Source organism: Sipha flava, unplaced genomic scaffold (assembly GCF_003268045.1).
Source record: "Sipha flava isolate LNK unplaced genomic scaffold, YSA_version1 251_pilon_pilon, whole genome shotgun sequence".
Taxonomy (NCBI): domain Eukaryota; kingdom Metazoa; phylum Arthropoda; class Insecta; order Hemiptera; family Aphididae; genus Sipha; species Sipha flava.
In genome coordinates this window covers 103447-128808 of record NW_020272903.1, presented here as the reverse complement: position 1 = coordinate 128808, position 25362 = coordinate 103447, and the positions used below count along the sequence as shown (strand labels likewise).

Genomic DNA, 25362 nt, shown 5'->3' with positions numbered 1-25362 from the left:
TGACGTTCTTAATATTATTAAAATGTTTAAATATATATAAATATGAAAAATATGATACACTCGTAAAACGAGATTTTGGGTTTAAAACATAGCCCAACTGAAACAGTATCAAAGTTTAGTTTATAAGTAATTAAATTTGTATTTCTTTGCACTTGTCTATAACTCTACATACATTAAAATATAAACGGCAATTTAGGTTATCATTATCACATTTTATCAAACAATTAAAGAATTAGTTAAATAATATATTATTAAATAGGTAAAGACGATTCAGATCGTTAGTATATTGATTGAGTTTAATTGTGTTCTGGACATGTCAAGAAGAAGATTTAATTGAGTTTATCAGTTTATATGGCACCAAATTCTTGAAATAACCGTGTAAAAATACTACTTAATATATCAATTTTCCATCTCATGTGAATTACTATATTAATTTAGTGTATGCGACCACCAATGATTGTTGGTAGTCGCAATTAGATATTATTTAATTAACAATTAGTGTATCAATAGATAATATCGATAACTATGAAGTACCTTATACAGTTATAATTATTATTGTAATATATATAATGCTAATAAATATTAATTTTACGAATTTTGTTAAAATTTAATAATTATTTATTTATTTATTTATTATAAACGGGTCAAACCCTTTTAAAGTAATAGTACAGTAAAATATTAACTTAACAAAAATCAGAAAATATTTTAATTGTATTGCGACAATCCAGTATTTTTTTTTTATTAACATGTCAAAATCATGCATAAAAATATATATATATATTTTAGTAACGTTAGTAACTCGTTTCCCTTAGAATATAAAAATGTCTTACTTACTTTGATATTCGTACGTTAGTGAATGATGGAAAACATACGGACGCTTGTACATTTTGTCAACGCATTATCACGATAAAAAAAAAAATCAAGTTTAGCACTAAAATAAAAGATAATATTTCTTTCCAAGTTATATAATATAATAGTCAATTAACGGTACTACAATTGTAAAACAGCATATTTACATGCGACGTGTGGTCCTAGTTTTAACGCAGTATGTTGTCGTTCGAGTAAATTATGCAGCAAGCGTTGCCACGTTACAACTTTATTGTAACAAACTAATGATTTAAATCCATTACGCGTGTTCAGACAGAAAACAATAAACGACACTGACCACCATTCGTTAAATTATCATAATTATTTAGTTTAATTTTGGTCCTTACATTAAATACATAATGATTTCACAACACTTCCGATTGTAGTATACGTAATATAATATTGGGCTGAATAAAAACATTACTTTTAAATGCACTATATTATCAATCGTCTAATCGCTATTCTTGGTGGTAAACTTCAGTTTTTCTTATCAAAAGAACGAAAATACAATAATTATTATAAGATAAAAAAGTAAAATGATATAGCATTGGTTACGTATTTTCAAGCACTTTGCCTACCACAATGGCTAACCCAAGCGCAAGCCAAAGCCGCTAAAGTTATTTTCATCGAGGAAACTGATGATGCCGCCGATGAAGTCGATACCTTTTTGTCGGTGGTCAACACTAACGCCGATTTAGTTCTCATTTTGAAACCGTTCTTATTAATTGTATCTCTAAATCACATAAATGATAAGTCATATTTTTTAAGAATTTACGTTTAATATCCGAAATCCCTGAAAAAAATTAACCTGCAATTATTACTCACCCGACCGAATACTCCGAATTCACGCTTGACGTGTGCACTAGCACATGTTGCTCTTTGATTACTTGCAAATCAGACAAGTCTACGGTTTCGTACCCAGAACCCAAGTTGATCACTACCAAGTATGTTTCGGTTCCTTGAAATGTCCTGTATGGAATAAAACGTTATGAACAAAATTGTTTAACATTTCTTATGAGTTCTAGTAAAAACAGAAAATGGTTGGACTCGATGGGTTTTTTTAAATATTATATTAATATTAATAATTAAAAAATAATTTTTAATTATTATTTAATTTATATTAAATAATATAAAGTAAAATTTTGAATCACAGAATTTATCTAATTGATTTATTATTAATAAATTTAATTAAATTTATTTGTTTTATACATGTAGAGTACAGTTTTTAAATATTGTGACGACAAAACGTACTCCCCCGCGGACGACAAAAATTCTTTCTACTTGTAAAACGATTTCGAAATGTCTACCAACTTATTACTCACATATGTGTTATTAAACGTATATATTATATAAAGTTACGTTGAATCGGGTGTTTGGTTTGGTTATATTTTATTCGATGCAATCATATGTTCCGGACAAATGTAATGTTGTGTGCTTATATAATAGCCTATACCAGTGGTTCTCAAACATTTATTTTGGCATACCACTTGACTATATTATCAATCAGTCCCATATCACTAATGATTAAAAATAGAACCATACAAACTTTACATAGTTAAATACATTTATTTTAAAAAGAAAGGCAGTAAAATTATTATTTAGTTATTAATACAACATTATTATTGTTTTTAAATAAATATATGAATTAAATATCAAATTTTTAATTTCCGTTCTACCGTGACCTTCCGCATACAACCATGTAGTCTTTTGCATACCACTAGTAGTACGCGTGTCACAGTTTGAGAACCGCTGGTCTATATATTATCAACAGGACTATATTATTCCGTTTGTGGAAATATGAAGAAATCGATGGCGAATGACATCTGGATTTTGAAAATCAGGAAACCTTGGAATTTGAATACTGTCGTGAGGTGTACTTTGAAAAATATGAGCATATTTTAAAATGTACCACTTTCCATCCTCTTACGCATGAGCTTAAGGGCTAAACGACCACGGCGGAGATGATTTACGGGACGACGATAAACATTCTTGGGTTTGTAAGAATTTCGTTCGTACATTATAATAATATTATCGATATTACGAGTATAAAATAATAACACAAACAAATCTTTGTTTCGAAGTTGACCCGGGAGAGTTTACAATTATTGTCCGATTTCCGTACGCGTTCGTCGATGTTGTGCCGGATCCTTACCTGGAGAACGCGTACACCCACTCAGAGAGGACGTGTCCTTCGAAAGCACCTCGCTGTAAGGTACGGGTCCGCCTGAGCTCGGTCAACCGTCTGTAGACGGCGTAATGGCTTCGCGGTTGCTGCTGCTGCGCGGCCAAATTCAGTCTCCAGTAGTTGGGGTTCACGGGTAACCACGTTCTGGGGCCCGCGGTGAATCCCGCGCTTATGTCTGCGTTCCATTGGAAAGGAGATCGTTCCGGGTCTCTACTCGCCTTGAGGTAACCATCTGCCCCGGCGTTCAGGCCCATCGGGTCCACCGTCTGATCCCACCGGACCCGGGCGTCCTCCATCCCTATCTCCTCACCCATGTACGTGAAAGCGGTGCCCGGCAGCAGGAGGTTCAACATGTTCATTGCGTCCACCATCTCGGAGCCGAACCGGTTGGCCACGCGACGATAATCATGATTCCCGATCTGAAACCGGTACAAAACGATACATAAACGATCGAATGTTGTGCTCAGTATTATAGTGCTCCAGAGGCGGTTTGAAATTTTTCAGATGATGGGTGTAAATGAGTAATTAACTACCTATCTACCACAAAATCATACTTCAAAAACTATATTCTCACCATAACACAATTCGTGGTAAGTTGATCTCATTATATTTTAACTTCATTTATCTTCTATAATATAAAAGACATTGATAAGGACCTATATTGATGTTACTGTTTTAAGATATTATCGTTTGCGCGTTACCTATTAGGTACCATGTACAAGTACGTCCGTCTGCTCAAAATGGTATTCATCCCTTATATTTCGATGCTTCAATGACCATACAATACAACTTCAAGCTACCTCTGGAGGCGATTATATTTTATTCAACCGTTTACCACCCAAATCGGCCAAATGCCTAGCTGTATATTGTCCAACCACGAGTATACCGCGTTGCTAAAATTGGCCGCGTTCGATTCATCGTTCAGTTTGTCGATCAGCCCGAAGTTGAACGGCAAATGTGTTCCCGGATCGGTATCGTTACTGTAATGTGTTGTCGTGATATTGTTTGATGTGTACGCTCCGATTATCAAAACCCTGTCGAAAAAATAATAATATTCAAATATCGCGTTTTTTTTTTTTCGAATTCCTAGTCAAACGAGAAATATATTGATTTTACCATGATTAGTGACGGGCAAATTCCTGAGAATATATTTTTGGGAATTTCCCCGGTGAAATTCCCGGGAATATTCCCAACACCGGGAATTTCTTAGGAATATAATAAGTTTTTAAATATTGATCATAGGTTTCAGTTTTAAATTAAACCTATGGCTATAAATGATCCAAATTACAGTTTTTTACTGATATTATTACAGTTTAGATTTTTATTCTTTTAAAAAAAGTTACTAAGTAACTATAATTTAATTTTTTAATTAAAATCTGTACAATGATCACAAAATAAATGATCAAACTTTTATTTTTATATGTTAAAAAATAAAAATAAATATACTGAAATACTGAATAAATTTTACTAATATATGTAATGAACAATATATCGTTATATATAACTATAGGTACTTCAGTATCTTTATTAATAAAAATAAAAACATGCAGTACTCTTAAATCTTAATTAATACTCTTATAATAACAATATTATGAACTTATGATAAAAAAAAAGAAAAATGAAACAATTAATAAAGTATCCAAATTACTACTTTGTATTTAAGTAGGTTTTAAAAATAAACATAACATTAGCACCAAACAAATAACGTACTTTGTATACTAATACGAACACTAGATTTAAACACAAAAAGTTATTAACAGAAATGTTAAGAAGTTTGTGAAGTGTGAAACTAAAAATTTATTTTACTAGGTACTATAGTAACAGAAATTAATTGTATAAAACGAATAACTATGTAAATAGAAAATACTAAAATGAAATAACGATAATTCTATAATCAATTATAATCAAAATAACAAAATATAAATAACAAAATACACTAATGAATACTGTTACACTAGTACAGAGTACAGACGTAAAGTAGTATAGACTGTCATTTAATTCCCACTCAAATTTTTATTTTTCAAAGAAATTTCTCGAGATTCCGGGGAATATTTCGGAAATATTCCTTGTTCTCGAGAACATTCCTTGAGGAATATTCCTAGTGGTACATCACTATTCGTATCATTTTAATATAGTTTTAGTTATTCACCGTTAGAAATAGATATTATAATTATTAATAGATTCATTTTTTTTAGAGCTCTTTATAGGAAATTAAAGTTTTCATGTTTTTTTTAGTTTTTGTTAAAAATGTTGATAAAATAATTTTTGTTCGATAAAAAGTCTTAAATATTTAATACAATGTTTTCCATTTATTTTAATTACTGATGAAAAAAAAACTTAAAGACAGTTTTAAAAAAATATTATGAGCATTAGAATATTCCATTTTAACAAAACGATTAAAACTATGAAATTCCGTTGTTTTTTTTATAATAAAAAATTCATAAAATTTAAATCTTTTACAAAAATAATTTATAAATTATACAAAATTAAATTTTGACGAATCGGATATTTCAACAAATTTCTAGAAAACAATATTCGTTATTTTCTTTAAGAAATTTCATAGTTTTAAATTAAATAATGAAGTTAGTGCTACATATACGAGTAGATACTTGAAATTTTCGATTTATCGTAATTTTAGATATTATTTTTACGAATTTTAGAACATTAAAAGTTCATCTAATCTACTTAAAATATTTGATTCTTCTACTATATCAATCATTTTTAAAAATTTAAACTGATCCATCAGATCTCTCTTACATAGAATCGGTATTCCGTTAGCAATGGTACATTTTTTTCAAGTTTAAAAGACTAGTACAGCAATACCGTTCACCCATCCCTGTATTTTACCCGACTGTGATGTCTCGCACATTAAAATTTATATTTTTATATTATGCGATTCTACAGCTTTTACGTTAGCAGATTTCTAATCGCTTTACGCATTACTATTAAATAATCGGATTAAATTTTTTAAAGACAGACAGAGTATTCCTAGTTTTTTGTAGTTGTTGAAAACTATCTTTTCTGAATGTTATTGGATACCATATTAATATCGTTTGTTTTTTTAAACAACAAAATCAAATTTAAATTTTTTCGTGAATACAAACCATAAAACGTCATGGTTATTATCCCATGGTTAGTTTTTAATTTATTTTTTCACCGCTGAAAAAATATGTATAAAAATATAAGAGTTATGCTTAAAGCGATACCTGGTAGTTCCATCTTTCTGATTGTATTCTTCGATAACGTCCCGGAATTGATTAATCATATCGTACGTCTCGGACAAATCCATTGTATAGATATGATAGTATTGTTTGTAGGTGTTTTTTTCTTTCGAGGCAATCTCTTCTGGTTTCCTAGGCTCGTCCAAAAATCTTGAATCCTCAAACAAATACGATACTGCGTCTACTCTGTATCCGTCTATACCGTGATTCAACCAGAATCTCAAGTTGTTCTGTATAAAGCAAAACAAATATTTTGTGCCATTTCGGTTTCAATTATGTTAAGATTAATTAAAACTATAAGAAAAAATAATGGTATTATTTTAGTTTGATAACTTGGTATTAGAATCAAGGGCGGATTTAGGAGGGAGCATTTAGGAAGTCAACTGATCCTCGGTTAATATTTGTTAACAAAATTGGTTTCTTGAAGACTTCTAATATATTGTATGTGTGCCGATTATAGATTGAAGTTAATACTAGACAGGCATTGTCCTAGTTGATAACCACTAAATTACGCTACCTACTGGTTTAATTGTATAGTACAGTTAAACATCTCTTGCCTGACCCCATGTAAGACGGAATCCTTCATAATTAAAATATACCTATATTAATGTATTCAATAATAATTATGAATAAACTTAAAAACACATATGATAATATTGTGTTTTTTTTTGTTACAAGGTGTACATTTATAATCCAGTTTCAGGCCTAATAAGCGGCCTCTTTAAATAGTCTAAACCAAAGTTAACTTTTCGCCCTAGATCCGTCCCTGATTAAATTATTGATTAATATTGATATGCTTGTTATGTTGAAATATATTTTTTATTCACCTTTATTTCCTCGACCAATTCTTTATTTCTATAATTTAGGTCCGGTTCTTTAGGGCTAAATTGATGCAAGTAATACTGTTTACGTTTTTCGTTCCACGTCCATGCTGATTTACTGAATAAACTTTGCTATAGGAAAAATTAAATATTTTAAAACAAGTTATGAACGACAATATTTTGGTCAACAATTGCTTTATCTGTATATAAGACTGTTATTTATTTTATTCAGGAATTGACCACAAACAAATCACACTGGTATTGTGTTGCTCTAAACATAAAGTTTTATTTATTATTATTACATATTATTTATATTATATACAGAACTTACCTAAACATAAAGAAACGACAATAAATGTTTGTTATTCAATAAAATATCAATTCCTAAACTACTAACATATAATATTACATATCTTCCTTATTACAATTAATTTATTTTATCATAACTTGCTTATCATTATTATTGTTATCACCAATCACCTTATAACCACACTAACAGTGCAGAGCGCGGTAAAATACAATTTAAAGAATTATAATATATTCTTTACATCTCCCCCACTGGGGTGGAAAATTTTCTGTAAAATTTTCGTCTCGAAGTTAAGTTCAACTGGTTCTACTCCATCCAATGTAGAAGCCGGAATAAGTTTCGTTATATGGAAATTATTCGATTCCGATTTTTTGTGACCTGTGTTAATCCTATAGATTGAATTTGATATCCTCTCTATAATCCTGTACGGTCCACTCCTCAGTTCATCCAGTTGTCTCCTGTTTAGTTTGTTTCCATTTTCCACATACACCATATCTCCTACGTTGAATTCCGTGTCTTTCCGATTTTTATCAAATAGTTTTTTGTTATAATCATGTGATTTTATTGTATTCTTATATGCTATTTTCCTATCACATTTCCAATCCATTTCTGTTTTTTTTCTTTCTTTTAATTCATGTGGCAATATTGAAACATCTGTACCATATAATAAATATCTTGGTGCAAACTCCGTAACTGAATGATCAGTATCATTATATCTATTAACACATTCTTGTGCTATTGTTGTCCAAGCTAATTTTTTTGTTTTTTTTCATTGATTTTACAGCGAATTTTGTTTACAAGTGTTTGATTTATTCCATTTGAGAAAGGGGTATTTATAGCAGTAAAAACCATCTGTATCGATTTTTCACTCAAAAAACGTTTAAATTCTTTTGAATTAATTCCCGGATATTGATCGGTGAGAAGGATACCTATTTCATCTGTGTCTGCTACATTGTTGAATAATTTTACAAAATCATTCACACTCTGTGTTTTTGATGGTAAAATGAATGCATATCTCGTGAAATGATCCACTAAAAGATGTAGATATTTTTTTCCGGAGTTCGAACCTTCAAACTCACCAATCGTGTCTATTGAGATTATCTCAAAAGGCTTTGTGGCTGGACCTAGATGAGACATTAAACCAAATTTGTCATTTCCTCTTGATTTGTTTTTCATACATATCCCACAGTTTTTACAAAATTGTATTATATTTTTTGTCAAGTTTTTTGCTGTGTATACTATACCAATCTTCTTTTGCATTTGTTTAATACCAATGTGACATAAATTTTCATGTACGTTCTTTATGAGTTTAATACTGAACTCCTTTGATAACATAATTTTTTTTATTTTTCTACACTTTTTAAAATATACATTGTTTTTTTTTATCAGCTTGTTTTTTTTTTCTTACCTCTTCATTATTTTTTTGATCTGTTAGAATATCATCCAGTCTTATTAGATTTACTATTTTTAATTGTTCTTATTTATTATCATTTGTCTCCAATATTGGGTTTCTGCTTAGGCAATCTGCCTCCAAATTATCTTTCCCTGGAGCATATTTAATTTGAAAGTCATATTGTGACAAATAGTAGGTGAAATCTCCTAGCTCTTCATCAGTCCTAGATTTAATGTTCATGTTCTCTAATGGTTTGTAATCGGAATATACTATAAATGATTTACCTATAAGCCAGCATTGCCAGTATCTTACTGCTTCTTTAATAGCTAAACATTTCAAATATATTGCTTTTTTTTTTTTTTGGGCTGCATTCAGTTTTTTCGAGAAGTATGCCACTGGTTTTTCTTTTCCATTAAGCTGTGTTTGTTTGAGAATGGCTCCTACACCTTCCAAAGATGCATCTGTGTAAATCTTGATTGGTAAATCTGTATCAAAAATTTCTAAAACCGGTTGTGAGCACAGTAGTTTTTTTATAGTTTCAAATGCTTTTTGACACTCTATCGACCAGATAAATCTTTGGTTTTTTCTAAGTAAATTATGCAATGGATCTAGGATAATTGCTCTATTTGGTATGTATTCACGGTAAAAATTTATTTTTCCCACAAGTTGCCTTATATTTTTTTGAGTTTTGGAACAGGAAAATTATTTATTGAAACTAGATTATCTTTTACAGACCTGATAGAGTTATTCTGTATAATATGACCAAGATATTTCACCGAGTCTGTTGCAAATGTACATTTTATAAATTTCAATCTAAAACCTTCAGTTTGTATTGCCTTTAATAACTGTGTTAAGTGACTAATGTGATCATTACAATTTTTAGAAAATATAAGAATATCATCAATATAGTTAACAGCAGAGTCTGTAAGTTTATATTCCCTCAATATTGTACTTAAGACTCTCTGGAAAATTGCTGGTGATGTTTTTAAACCAAAGGGCAGGCAAGTCCATTGAAAATGTCCTTCCTGTGTCACAAACGCAGTATTTTTCTATCCTCCACCCTGAGTGGAATCGACCAAAAAGCAGAATTTATATCTAAAGTCGAAAAGTAATTGCAATTCCTTGTTTTTATCACTAGGTCATCAATCAGTGGGAATGGTTGTGCTTGAGGTACTACAATTTTGTTTAAGTCTCTGAAATCTATGCATAATCTGGATCTTCTCTTATCCTCTTTCTTAAATGCTAATGTTATTTGTGCAGCAAATGGACTGTAAGATACTTCAATGAGTTTTTTTTCAAGTAATTTTAATATTTGTTCTTCTATCTCCTTTTTATCCTCTACAGAGCATCTATAAGGTCTTTTACTACAGTATTTGTCAACTGATAAATCAATATGTGCTTCATATCCTCTCACTGTACCAATGTCGTATTTGTCATTTGCAAAAATTGACTTATTATTTTCAATTAGTTTATTTATTTTATATTTTTGATTGTTAGTTAAATAATCTATCTTAGTTTGGTGGTTATTTTCCTGTGTATCTGTTATTTTAATATTTTCTTTTTTTTCTTCAATTTTATTTTTTTGATTTAAATTGTTGTTTTGAGTTATTTTTAAATGTTCATTCTGAATAAGTTTGAATTTTTTTTATAATATCTAATCCTATCAAAAATTCATATTTGAAGTTTTCTTCATCTATGATATAAACATCTACTTTTTCTTCAATTTCAAATATTTTAATTTTTATAGTTGTCAAACCTTTTGTTTTTTTAACACCATTAATTGTTCTTAAGTTTGCATTTTTGTTATTATTCATTTTTCTGTATTTTATTTTTAATAATTTAGAATTTATTAATGAAACATTAGACCCAGAGTCATATATCCCAAATATTTCTAATTTATTATCTAATAGCAGTTTGACTTTAATTAATGGTGTAACAATTAGTTTTTTTGATCTGTGTCATTTAATTCAGCTTCTTCATATTGCTTAAACGAAATTGTTGTTTTATAAGACTGTTATTTATTTTATTCAGGAATTGACCACAAACAAATCACACTGGTATTGTGTTGCTCTAAACATAAAGTTTTATTTATTATTATTACATATTATTTATATTATATACAGAACTTACCTAAACATAAAGAAACGACAATAAATATTTGTTATTCAATAAAATATCAATTCCTAAACTACTAATATATAATATTACATATCTTCCTTATTACAATTAATTTATTTTATCATAACTTGCTTATCATTATTATTGTTATCACTAATCACCTTATAACCACACTAACAGTGCAGAGTGCGGTAAAATACAATTTAAAGAATTATAATATATTCTTTACATGTATAGAATATATTTTTAAAAATATTATCAAGTTTAAATGTTTTGATGTTCGAGATCATAATTATTGATAAATCATTTTATTCATTTTCATTAAGTATTCAAGAGCTAAAATAACAAATGCTATTTATAATAGCTTATTACAAATAAAGTCAAAGAATGTGACGATTTTAGAGAACACTCGTTTATCAATTCATATTACAAGTACATGACTTAATTATTAATTAACTGAAACACAAATTTAACATATTTACAAACACTTTAATAATCTTACCCAATTATTTGGTGGTAAATTCCAACCGTTTTGATCGATTTTAGCATCTCTCCATACATAATAATCTGTATACGGATCGATTTTTTGTACAGACTTCTTAAACCATTCGTGTTCATCACTTGTATGATTAGGTACAAAATCCAAAATAATTCTTATCCCTATATAAATATATTATTATACTATTTTATAATTAAGTTAGAAATAAAACATTTTTATGTAAAATATTAAATAATTGATTCACTTGCAAATTATTCAACTAATGAAAATAAATAACCAGTGTATTGTGTATATATTGTATAAAAAATGAACGATTTTGTAGTATGTATGTAATATATTATTTGTAAAAAATTGTTGAATGTATTAGAAAACTTGGGTTATAATCAGAAACGGGTTAAGGACCAATGTCGCCATGGAACAAATAAGTTTTTCCGATTACTCCCCTCTCCTATCATCATAACTAAAAAAAAAATTGTTTTAGTATTATAACTCATTTATGTATTCATAAATACGCTTATATAGACAATTTTTAAAAAGAGATTTAACTCATATTGAAAATATAACATAAGTAAACATCAATAAGTTGAATAGTTATAATCAAGGCTCATAAGCTTATACATTTGAATATTTTCTTTTTTTCTTTTCTTTTCAGCAAAACCGTTTTTCATGAAAGTTAAAAAATAATTAGATCAATAAATGCTTGAATTCTTTTTTATTTACTTTTCCAAACATGTTTATAAAATCTTAGTATTTTATCAGTATTTTTAGTTTTGTATGACATTGGATTTTATAAGTTAAGAATAGTACCATTGAAACAATGTTATTGCGCACGACTACCACCCTCCTTCCATTGAAGTGTCCATGCCAATCTATCAACTTATTTTTTTTGTAACGTGTGTTAATTAAATATAATTTTAATAAAATGTAATCGAAGAAATAAAATACAACTTTTAAAAATATGAATGGGTAGTTTTTTTTATTTTAAAAATATGAATGGATAGTTTTTTTTATTTTAAAAAATGCTTATACATTTTTTTTCGTGCATAGTTGAAGATATTTTATGCATATAAATTTTATATGAATGTATATTTTGAATTTTTTAGTGCATATCGGAATGCATATTTCATCAAATGTTAGTACATTATTGCATGCTTATGTGTGCGTTTTTTAGTGAATGAACTTTCAAGCCCTGGTTATAATAATAGATTAACAATATTATAGGCCAAATCATTTATAATCGTCTAATATAGTGTAATTCGTGTGATTACGTGTATCGTCCAATAGTTATTGCAATAATTAGACATTTTACAATGTTATAAGTAGAGTTTTAATGAAAAATGTAAAATTAATATTGAAATGATTTAATCTTATAAATTATTTTTAAAAATTTTCTTAGGTATTGAACTAAAAAAAATATTTATTAAAAAGTAATGTAAAATTTTATTTTTCAGATAGGTAGTTTAAATATTTTGTCATCCCTCAAAATTTTGCTCCTGGTGCAAATACTCCTTTTGTACCTGGGTTAGTGTGACCCAGGTTTTAACTCTAACTTGTTTAAATTAAATAAGTAAACTTTTCAAATTAAGAGATTTACTGTATAAAATATGTTTTTAAGGTAATAACTTTATAATACCTAAATCAAAAAATGTATTCAGTTGATATATTTTTTTTCATAACGTGTAATAATTAATTTTTATAATCTAACAATAAAGTAGTTTGTAATGAAAAAACTTTTTATGTATTTAAAACCAATCAAAGGATAATAATTTTTAATTAAATTATTATTTATAATTAATGTAAAATTAACAAAACAATAATACATCATTAATATTTAAATAAATATAAGACTGATGTTTATTTTTGGATATATATTAATGAAATTGAATTAGTACTTCTACTTTATATATTCCTAAGGAGTTTTTTATTTTTATAACAAATTTATTATAAAATATCAAAAACTAATCAGATGAAATCATAAAACATTTTAGAACTTTTCATTGATTTGATTTAGGTATACTTGTCGAAAATGTTATTTATTAATTACCTAATGACTTGAGTTTTTTTTGCAATGAGATCAAGTCTTCATTGGTACCGTAAATGCTATCAACCTGATAGAAATCTGATATGTCGAAACCGAAATCTGCCATTGGTGATTTAAAAATTGGTGACAACCAAACGCAATCCACTCCTATTTCTTTGAGGTACTCCGCTTTTTCTTCGATTCCTTTTGAAACACATACATTTACGTAACAAATAATTTTTCAAACAATATATTCAAAACATTACCTTTGATATCTCCCACCGCATTTTTATCGCTATCTTTAAACGATCTCGGATAAATTTCATAGAAAACCGCAGTCTGCCACCAGTCCAGTTCGCTTTTTTCATTCGCAATGAAGATAGTTTTTGCTTTAGTAGAATATGACACCGAATTCAGTAACATTAGTATCATACTGCAACAGTTATCAGATAAGAATCAGAATTTCAATCAGGATCCAAACGTTTAAACTACTTTGCTTTGTTACCCGCAATAGTTTTGGATCGCACACAGAGTACATGTAAGTGGAACTTATAGTAATCCAATGCAGCTTACTTCATAATATATAATACAGGTTTACAGTTTCATTGTATAAAAGAGTAAGAATTTTAAAAATCAAAAAAAAATATTTCCAAGTAAGTTTAAGTGTAATATATTTTGGTGTACTTATTGAATGTATCAAAAATGTATAAATTATTTGAGGCAAATTTATAAGAATTAAAAAATAATTTACTATATATTCAACATAAATTATTTGCTAAAATAAATATAAATTAAACTATTTGTGGGTTTTCCTTCAAAATGTTTAGTAATATTAACAGTAAATAATAAAAATGTTAAAAAATATTATTAATGTGATTAAAAATATTTATTGTAGCGACTGTAACAGATTTGAAGATTTATATATTATTTTAAGAATCAAATACGAGTAGGTAAAATATCAAATTTCTTCGGCATCTAATTTTCAATCGATTTCGAATTTAGATACTTCAAGAATATCTTAGTATCACTCAAATGTGTTAACTGATAAAAATCCTTTATCATAGAAAAGTCAATAAACTCTTCCTTTTACTCAGAATAAAAAAATTGAAACAGATAAATATTATCATTTGATACTTAATTGTCTAATTTAAAACCATTTAAAGTAAAACAAATAAATACAAAATTAACTTTAATTAACTCTAATGCAGCAACTGTTTGTTTTAAGGTTAGTTGTTCATAAAATAAGCGTATGTTTCTTATTATGTCTCTATTGTTCCGCAATATAATCGTGATGCATGCATTTGTGATGTATTGTTATATATTTTCTTCGAGGATATAATATATAATCAGAGGTGGAACTAGGAATTTTCACGCCCGGGGTTAAAATCACGCCCTATCATGGACCAAAAATAAAATATTCTTCCCTATAATCTTTGTCTGATAGTTAGCATACGATCATACTTCTTGAATTTTAAATACGTTATCAGTTATAAAGTTAAAAATATCCAATTGGTAATCAATAATAGATTATGTACTTTAAACATTACACCCTCTAAAATGATAAGCCCGAGAATGAATCTCCGTCTTTCTCTCCCTAGTTCCACCATTATATAAAATATATTATATATTTCAATCGATAATAGATGGAAATTTAAATTACAGCTTCGTATAAAAATTGAATATTATAGCAAAATTTATCGTGCTATAATTAGTTAACCGAAATTATTTATCCTTAAATGTACAAAAAAAAAAAAAAAGTAATAATAATAATACTGATAACTATTTAACATAAATTGATGTGAGTTAAGTAAATGATATTCTAATTAAAATTTGTAACTACCCTTTTAGTATCCGTACTATTATGGTAGTTCAGACATTTAATGAAAATACGGTATTATGTAATGGATTAAGTAAAATTTGTTTACTACAGTATTGTATGTATGAAATTAGTCAATTGTAATATTTTTTACGATGTTTATAATCAACAATTAATTTTACAAAACTAACTAAATGGATGAAAGAATGAAAAAAAAGGACATGAAATATAATAAGTATAGATGGAAATAACCTTTCACATACATTAAAACTATAACAGTGCCGTTACGTATATATAATGTACAATTTTCCATCTTATTAATAATTTATTTATTTCTAATTTATTTTCGTTAATTTTTTACGCGTATGTAATTTGGGTTACTGAGTTAAGTGGTTTGGACGGTTTTAAGGTTAACATGGAATCATAATTATATAGTGTATTTTTTTTACGTGTTCGTTAACAGTTTATGAGCAGATGTCGTTAAGTTGTGATTTGTTAGTTATGTATCAGTGATAATTCCAGACAGTAAACATATTTACATAGTTTAAAAGAATAATATACTTACCACACATATACTACAGGTATATGTGCACAGGTATCTGTGTTATTATTTAAGATTTAGCATACGAAATCACAAAACAAATACGTTGAAACATAGTTTAATATTATAATTTTTATTATTTCGCTGTTAAGAAAATATATCGTTCAATACTAACCAGAATTTCTCATTACACGACGCTAAAGTGTTCATAGTTTGATGGTGCGTTTCTTCAGAACAAAGGGTTTTCTTTTATTTTTCAAAATTTAACGAACGATTCTAAGCTCGCTGTCATGTGACTTATGAGCGCAGAGACTTAAGATTCCCGCGAATAACTGAACCGTTTGCATGTGAATTCACGAAAATAAAAATCATATTACGCCGAGCTACGTGATACGGGCACCGACGGAGCACAATGTAAAATAATTCGGTCACGTATTGACCGCGAAATCGAGCCAGTGAATTACTATAATGAAGTCTATTCGGCGCAATAATGATGGATTTGTGTATGGTGTATTGGGTGCGCGAAAATTTAGTAGTTTAAGGTAGTAGCTCAGGCGACAACATCTCAAACGTCATTGTTTATCCGTATACGTATTTATTATACTCTATCCGCCGATGATAATTTCCATTTTTTCCCCTCAGCGAGATCTTTCGAATACATCGTACGCGTAACAGTTGTGTATTAAAAGCGGGTCGTGACAAAATCAGAGCTGAAGTTTTATCCCGTATACGTGGTTTCATCATTTACGTCTGTAACCATATTTTGAGATCATAAGCCCTTCACGATTCGTTGATCACATGATAGGCCGTTGTGTCTGGTCGAATTGAACATAATTTTATTTATCATTTCGTTTCACGAAGATCGAACACGCCGTAGTCCTTGGCCGAAATGTATCAGTCAAAATGAACGTAGAATAAATTGCATGAGATAAAAGTAATTATAGTATGCAGTATGCAATAGAAATATCATATCATATTATCGCATATGGATGTGATTTATTATTGTTTTTTTTTTTTTAGTATATTTCAATATTTATAAACTATTGAAGTTGAGGTAGGCAGTATAATACGGTTGCCCTTTAAAATATCCCTTGTTGAAAATATCCACCTTTAAAAATATCCCCGTTTAAAATATCTCCGTTACAAATATCCCAATTAAAAATATTCTGTATACAAAATATCTCCACTAATATTATCCCTTAATTCATAACGATATACATAAAAATTACACGCAATACCTTTTAAATAGTTAATTTCAGTAACATGTTCATAGTTAAGAACCATCGATATGGAAATTTATCAAGTGTCTCTAATTAGATCAAGGTAAATAAAATATACAATTATATGAACAACTATTATATTTTTTATTTTTATTTAAGTAATATTATTACAATTATGTTACATTACGATTATTTAGGTCTTTAAGAAGCAAAAATTGAAAAATACATGTCTGGTGAGCTACCCGTTAATAAAAATAAAATTTACGAGAAGTTGGACAGATAATAAAATAAGTGGTTCATAACTATGAACATGCTACTATACTAAAATATTTAAAAGGCATCGCGTGTAATTTTTCATTTAAAAAAAAATTTTTTTTTATACATATTTAATTATAAAATTATGTTAATTTTAATATAGTAAGGCAAGTCAAAATATACATTGCCAAAAACAATAAAAGTGTAATTAAAATTTATAAAATCTTTTTTAAAAAATAAAAAAATATAAATATGAATTAAAGGATAGTATTATTGGGAATATTTTCTTTATAGGATATTTTTAATTGGGATATTTGTAACAGGGATATTTTCAACGTAAGATATTTATAACGAGGATAAATTTAACGGGGGATATTTTGAACGAGAGATATTTTGATGCACGGGATATTTTCAGATCGTCGTTGATGTTTAAACAGATTATTATTGCCATACCGTTTCATAATTCAACGTTTACTTAACAATACTTTTGAACATTTTCAAATAGATATTACACAATATAACCAGTGCACTTATAAGAGTGTACTGATCAGATTAATGTGTACCTACAACTTGTATCTCAATCCAATACGTACCTACATGTATATTGTACACCTACTACGTATAACAAAATAATATTTAGATTAATATTGATATTATTTGTACTTTTATATTTGGTGGTCCGCTCTAAGATAATTGTTTAGCAGTCTTATCGGTTATTTTTAAAATGTAATTATTATTTTTATTACGCCAGTTATGAATTACTGAACCATGCGATAGGTATAATTTATTTTCAATTTATTTAACGTAGAATTAATAATCTACAACAAAAACCGTATATTTATTATACGTTTATAATTTATATTTATTTTATTTATTATTTTTTATAATTATTGATATAGTTATTTAATATGTGTATGATCTAGTGCGTCTACGAATTAATACAACAGATACGATTATAAAATCAAATAAAATATTAATTATGTTACACAAATTATTATTATTTTTTTTTTAAAAATCAACAGACCTATAGTACCGAAAAGCACCCTCTCTGGACGCATTATATGTGGGTGAAAATTCAAACTGGATTAGATAAAAAAAATCTTATATTTTTTGATTAAATAATCAATATTGATTTTGGATTATTGCAAATTCATAACGTTCGATTTGACTGAAAACCAATATTCTTGTGTCAAGTATTCCGTAAATTATATTATTTTACATTTATTGGCTATTAAATATCTTATTTTTTAATGTTTGCAACTTAATCTTTTTATATATGTATATTTTAACTACTTAGTATCTAATTAGTGAAAAGACAATGCTATCTTCACTTATTTAAAATGTTATTTATTTTATTTTTATCGGTGAATCAGTGTATCGATAAATTACTATGGGGTTTTATAAATAATTATTGAATACAATATTGCCAACAGTGAAAATACATCTTTAAGTTGTTTATACATTTATAATTTTCCTTTTTTTACATTCTTAGAGATCTTATATTTTAATCAAAAGGAACAATGATACAATAATATAATAAATCTTCTCAAACACCATTTGATAACCACTGGATAGCCCAACTGAACGTTAAAACAACCAGAGACGTGGTCGACAATGGAAGTGCAGATGACGTAAAATATTGTTCAGAGACCAACACCAACGCCGACTTAGGTCTCATCTCGAAATTTGTCGTATTCAATGTGTCCCTGTGGAGAAAAAACGATAAACAAATCTATAGTATACAAATAAACTTATGGAGTATTATTATGTACACACACCTTATGGAATATTGTGAATTAACGCTGGATGTGTGAACCATCAAATTCTCTTCTTTGATTATTGACAAACTAGATAAGTCGACTCTCTCATACTGAGAACCTACATTTAAGACCACCAAGTATGTCTCTGCTCCCTTTAGTGATCTGAACGAGACACGAAATTCATAAGTAAAAACAATTAAAAGAAAAAACATGAAGGCAACTTAGTTTTAACACATCACCGGTAATTTATATAGTTATGCGGTATTTATGGGTGCACCTATTTCTACAAACACGTGCACACGCATGTTGAGTGTTTACTTAAACAAATCAACAACGACTATTGTACATGATTCTATAGTCCATCGTAATGTGGACACTACTACCTACCGTATGCAAACGCTAATTATTAATAAGTACAGCGACATGCCAGTTAAGCATTTTAAATAATGTAAGGAGTGTTCCGTGATGAAATAACCCATCACGATGTCACCCGAGACAATGCAAACAATCAGATAATTTTTTTTTCTATACCACTCTCGGTGACAAGGACTACTAGTAAAATATTCAAATATTTAATAAATATCTCAGGAAATATCGCAAATGGGTGTAAATACGTGATCCATGCTGTGGACGATTTTTTGTGTTCACACGAGATGGTAAAATAAAATATATCAAAGAATGCAGCCGAATTCGTACAGTTCCTATTCCGATTAAACTTTTGATGTTATCGTAGTGCAAGGGCTAGAAACAGGATTGATTGGGTGGACGAGTAGGGGGAATCGGTCACCGCGTTTACCTGGAGAACGCGTACACCCACTCGGACAACACGTGCCCTTCGAAAGCGCCCTTCCGCATGGTACGGGTCCTTCTGAGCGCGGTCAATCGTTTGTACACGGTATAGTGGCTGTGCGACCGTTGCTTCTGCGCGGCCAGGTTGAGATGCCAGTAATCTGGGTTCACCGGCAACCACGTGCTGGAGACCACGGTGAATCCCGCGCTTACGTCCGCGTTCCACTGGTACGGGGACCGTTCCGGGTCCCTGCTCAGCTCTCGGTAACCGTCCCGGCCGACGTTCAGGCCCATCGGGTCCACCGTTTGGTTCCACCGCACCCTGGCGTCCTCCATCCCTATCTCCTCACCCATGTACGTGAAAGCGGTGCCCGGCAGCAGCAGGTTCAACATGTTCATCGCGTCAACCATCTCGGGACCCATTCGAGTGGCCACACGGTGATTGTCATGATTTCCGATCTGAAATCCACATGTGGCCGATCAGTAATATGCGTAGGTTTTGATTGATTTTTTACAAAACGTTTTACCACCCAGTTCGGCCATTTTCCCCGCGGCAAGTTTTCCAGCCACGTGTACACCGCGTCGTTGAAATCGCTGGCGTTTGATCCGTCATTCAGTTTGGTTATCAGCCCGAAGTTGAACGGTAAATAGGCACCGGGATCGGTGCCGTAATATTTCATCGTGTTGTTTATGGACGTGTGCGCTTCAATTATTAATACTCTGTAAGCACGCAGTTACGCAACCAAGTAAATTGTACGATTAAAAAAAAAAAATCATGCATTATCCTTCAGTTGTCTACTTTCGTCATTGCAATACCAATCGACCATGTTAGTTTTTAGAGTCCCGATTGATATCCCGGAGATCTTGGATTTCAATACGTCTACTTGTTACTTGCTATTTGATCATAAATCCAACGATTAAGATATGATTGCTACTCGTATGTTACTACGAGTATATATAGACGTCAACGTTTAAAGCCGATCATTCTATTTTCTAATTAAAATTTCAATGTTTCGTAGACCCTTTTCCATACGGATGAAATTTTATTCAATTACATAATATCATGTTGTATAGAGTTTTGAAAAATAATTTGAAAAAATAAATCTTCTTCTACTTTTTTTCTTTTGCCTTTCTCCCAACTATTTGAGGTTGGCCAACCTTTGTTATAAATCTTCACTCGTCTCCATTTTCTGCATATTCTACGCACACATTAACAGCCCTCATATCATTATCAATCGTATGCAACAATAGAGGTCCTCCTCTTCCTTTTTTCCCTCCAACATTTATTTTCATAAGTACTCTTAGTGCTTATGTTTTCTTTCGTCTCGTCATCACGTGTCCAAACCATTTCAGTTTGCTTTCATCTTGTCCACTATCGACGCTGCACCAATAGTACCTCTCACATATTTGTTCTTATCTTCTCTTATCACTCATCTCATCCATCTAAGCATTCTCATTTCACACTCATACTCTGTTCTATTATCATATCAACCGCCCAACACTCCGAATCATTTAGCATATATAGTTGGTCTCACTACAACTATGTAAAATTACCTTTCATGAATTTCAAAATTTAAATTTAAACTGATTTTCTTTCGTTCGTATTATTTAATCGTTTCATTTGCACTTTTACCGCATTCTAATGTGTTACGAAAATCGATTATAACAGTCCATTACCTAGTTTTTCCATCTCTCTGTTTATATTCTTCCATGATGTCCTTGAACTGTTTAACCATACCGTATGTTTCGGGCAAATCCATCGTGTACGGGTGATAGTATTGTTTGTGAGTATTTTTCTCTTTCTCGGCTATTTCCTCCGGTTTCTTAGGCTCGTCTAAAAACTTCGAATCTTCGACCAAATTTGACACAGAATTTAATCTATAGCCATCTATTCCACGATCCAACCAAAAACGCATGTTGTTCTGAAAAAAATTAAAGATATTTTTCTATAACCTATACTCGTTTCCTATAAAACAAAAGTAGGGTTTTTTGATAGATATCCAATAAAACAATTTTGCAATCTAGCCCAGCGGTTAAGTAAACGTATTTTAAACAATCATGTTTAATCAATTTTAATTTTTTGGGTAACATAAGGACTAAGTTTTTTATTCTTAGAATCTAGAGTAAGTTCTAAGTAGTTTTTGAATTATTGTAAAACAAATAAGAAGTTTAAATATAACAATCATAGTCAAAAAGTGAATAATGATGTTTTTAGTAAACATAGCTGACTATTGCTCAACTTATAGTTTTAGATTTAATTTAAAACCTTTAAAAAACTAAATCGCTTAGTGATCACAAATAATAATTGAATGAACTCAATAGAAAAAACATGCTGCATTATTATATTAATAAATATTAAACAAGTATTACTATTGACTAATATAGATGAATAAGATGAATATTATTCGATCCTTGATTTATAATTTTTAATTTTAATACAATTTAAGAACAATCTTACCTTCATGTCTTCGACCAACTCTGGGTTTCTATAATTTAAATCTGGTTGTTTAGAGTGGAACTGATGTAAATAATATTGTTTACGTTCATCACTCCAAGCCCATGCTGAATTACTAAATACACTTTGCTGAAAAATTAACAAAGTACATAAATTATTAACAATTTCAGGACTAAAAATATTTCACTGCATTCACAATCTTACCCAATTATTTGGTAGTTCTTTAAAACCATTTCTGTGTATTTTGGCGCTTTTCCATACATAATAATCAGTATATGGATCGATTTTTTGTTCAGACTTTTTAAACCATTCGTGCTCATCACTCGTATGATTGGGTACAAAATCCAATATAATTTTAATTCCTGAATATTAAAATCACATATATTTATTAAGTTGTAGTATCTAAGTTTTTTTTCGTTCTAGATATAAATAGTAGACACAAGAGAAATCAATCACTATTCTAATAGAATATTGTAATGCATTTTATATGAACTATCAACAATTTAAACATTTCTTACTTAAAAAAGAAAATTGATCACAATATATTTTACTAATAGTTACTAATTTTTTTAATATATTTAAATATTTTATTTCTTAATATCGTAAAATAAATAAATATTTTCAATTTCTAGGAGGAATAGTTAGCTTTTAATCAGTTTTTCAATATACATCGAACATTAGTTTTTAAACTTCTATGCATATAAATGTATTTTTTTTTAAATTTACAGGCTAATGACCTTTCAACATACTCGTATATAATTCGTATAAAGTTTAAATGGATGTTATTTGAAAATATGATGTAGGTATACCGTGATATATTTATAATACAATTTATATGCATCAAAGTTATAGTTTAATCTAATAATATTAACAATAATTGAACTAATTTCGAAATCGCGAAACGATACGAGCATGATATGTATGAGTTATATTATAAAATACCAATTACCCAAGGACTTGAGTTTTTTTTGCAACGACATAAAGTCTTCCATCGTGCCGAACGTGGCATCGACCTGATTGAAGTCCGATATATCGTAACCAAAATCTGCCATGGGTGACTTGAAAATCGATGACAACCAAACGCAATCCACGCCTATGTCTTTGAGATGATCCGCTTTTTCTTCGATTCCTGTCGAAACGCGTGGGCCCATCGACGGTAGCGTATAAGCACGTGTTCAATCTCACAGACGAATACCGGTACAGTATAATATCTTACCTTTGAGATCGCCCACTCCGTCGCCATTGTTATCCTTGAACGATCTCGTGTATATTTGATAGATAACGGCGGTTTGCCACCAGTCCAGTTCGGTTTTTTCATTTGCCAAATAGATGGTTTTCGCTCTTGCCGAATACTCGGTCAGGTTCAATAACAACAACGTTATGGTCCTAGAAAAAAAAAATAAAATACGAAAAACGTCAATAGGATTTCAATCGAGCTTTGAATCAATACTTTCAATGGACCGATAGCGGACGCGTGTTAACGATGTACGCAGTGTGGTTATACCGTTTGGAAACGTTGAACTACATCAACGTATGGATTCTACGAGATTCATTCGATTTCGAATATCTTTTTCAATGTTGCAATTAAAACGTACGTGTTACATATTTTAATTGTAAAATATGCGATCCAAAACGTAAAACCCGCGCCCAGGGCGCATATCAATCGGCACAGAATTCGTCGGTACGAAAACAACGGATTTTCTATGACCGTACGAACACACCGAAACGAAAACAATCGCGATTGAACCAATACTAATATAAATCGAATTGCGTCGGACCGCGTGAACGTGTCGCGTATTCGTTTCGGTTTACAGCACTGTGGTCGGATCGACACGGTACAAGGGACCAGGTGTTTTTACGTTAACAACGTTCGACTGGACGTCGAACGGCGTACACTGTACTGACCATAATAATAGTTTCTCGCCGTACATGACCAACTGGTTCGTAGCTCCGGACGGCGCGAAACGATTTCGGATATTCGGACGATCGTGAAAATCAACTCGAGCACCAGACGCGTGTGCTGCGACGTTCTGCCCCGGTGTGCGCGGACGTCGTCTCGGCCGGCCGGTACGCGAATCGTCGCCGATCGCGGATCGCTGAGCGACACGGAGACGGGGAGAACAATACACGTTAATCAGTTCAGTCACGTCCGGTCCGGGTCCGCGACGATCGCGCGGGCGTATAATGTTGCCGTAATGAGGTCCATTGGTGCGGCGATAATGATGGATTTTCTATTCAAACGAAACGTGCGCAAAACGTTTAGGCGTGTTAACGTGTGTGTGTGTGTGTGTGTGTGTGTGTGTGTTTGCGTGACAACGACACGTGCACAATGTTGGTCAAATCGGACGCGATTACTCGGACACCTAAAACACATCGGGTCGTCGTCAGCTTTCCGCAGGGGATCTCCGACTTCGGTTGATCCGCGCGATCATTGGCGCAACTGGTGGTAGACTTGGGGGGGTTTAGCCGCCCCCCCCCCTCAAAATTTTTTTGATTGTTTAAAATTTAATGATAATTTAAACATGCGATAGTGAGATACATACTAAATAATATGAGTATATGACGCAGAGAATTATTCAAAGGTAAATTGTATAAATAGAAAATATTATTATTAGAGTTTATATTTTGTAATTCCTACAATCCTACACGATTAATAATAATATTGTTATCTAATAAATGTGACGGACGACGGTGGAATATTGCGGTGATGTTATGTCATATTTTATGTACCACATACGAGTACTACTTAGAAGTAGGTACATGATTTTTAATATTATAGTATGGTAATAATATTTTATGATTGTTTTTATTTCAATTTATAATTATTATTTTTCTGTTGTTGCGGAAATTGTGGGGGTATGGGAGGCAAAGCCCCCTATGGCTCACATTGACTAAATTTATTTGTAGGACTTCAGCCCCCCCCCCCCAATATTTTAGATCTAGTTGCGCCAATGCGCGTGATCCCTCGATCACCGATCACCACGCGTGATAAAACGTATCCGCGTTCTGCGCGCATAATAACTCGTCAGAACGGCTATCAATATGGCTACGCAATACTATTCAATAATATTTACCCATCAATCCCATCAAGCGCA

General features: G+C 30.3%; 2 protein-coding genes across 2 annotated transcripts; both read right to left on the bottom strand.

Annotated features, from left to right (window-relative positions):
- Nucleotides 1-1174: 1174 nt before the first annotated feature.
- Nucleotides 1175-16155, bottom strand: LOC112684520 (maltase 2-like). Its single transcript, XM_025556073.1, has 10 exons — nt 15964-16155; nt 13698-13864; nt 13456-13635; nt 11415-11572; nt 7101-7226; nt 6259-6503; nt 3888-4086; nt 3020-3471; nt 1693-1836; nt 1175-1600 (listed from the first exon to the last, which is right to left on the bottom strand). The coding sequence occupies exons 1-10, from the start codon at nt 15996-15998 to the stop codon at nt 1429-1431; spliced, it is 1878 nt and encodes a 625-aa protein (XP_025411858.1). The 5' UTR covers nt 15999-16155; the 3' UTR covers nt 1175-1428.
- A 2531-nt stretch (nt 16156-18686) lies between these two features.
- Nucleotides 18687-24355, bottom strand: LOC112684528 (maltase 2-like). Its single transcript, XM_025556090.1, has 10 exons — nt 24173-24355; nt 23484-23653; nt 23217-23396; nt 22472-22629; nt 22271-22396; nt 21490-21734; nt 20340-20532; nt 19820-20271; nt 19042-19185; nt 18687-18969 (listed from the first exon to the last, which is right to left on the bottom strand). Exons 1-10 carry the CDS (start codon nt 24196-24198, stop codon nt 18810-18812), a joined length of 1854 nt encoding a protein of 617 aa, XP_025411875.1. The 5' UTR covers nt 24199-24355; the 3' UTR covers nt 18687-18809.
- Between the last annotated feature and the right edge of the window lie 1007 nt (nt 24356-25362).

Excerpts from the sequence above, each read along its gene's own strand:
- LOC112684520 (XM_025556073.1), bottom strand. The coding sequence starts at position 15,998 with ATGAACACTTTAGCGTCGTGTAATGAGAAATTCTG. Across the intron at positions 13,636-13,697 it reads TGCGGTGGGAGATATCAAAG|GAATCGAAGAAAAAGCGGAG; the intron begins GTAATGTTTTGA and ends GTGTTTCAAAAG. Across the intron at positions 6,504-7,100 it reads AATTGGTCGAGGAAATAAAG|AACAACTTGAGATTCTGGTT; the intron begins GTGAATAAAAAA and ends TGCTTTATACAG.
- LOC112684528 (XM_025556090.1), bottom strand. The coding sequence starts at position 24,198 with ATGTACGGCGAGAAACTATTATTATG. Across the intron at positions 23,654-24,172 it reads GGCGAGAAACTATTATTATG|GACCATAACGTTGTTGTTAT; the intron begins GTCAGTACAGTG and ends TTTTTTTTCTAG. Across the intron at positions 22,397-22,471 it reads AAGAACTACCAAATAATTGG|CAAAGTGTATTTAGTAATTC; the intron begins GTAAGATTGTGA and ends TTAATTTTTCAG.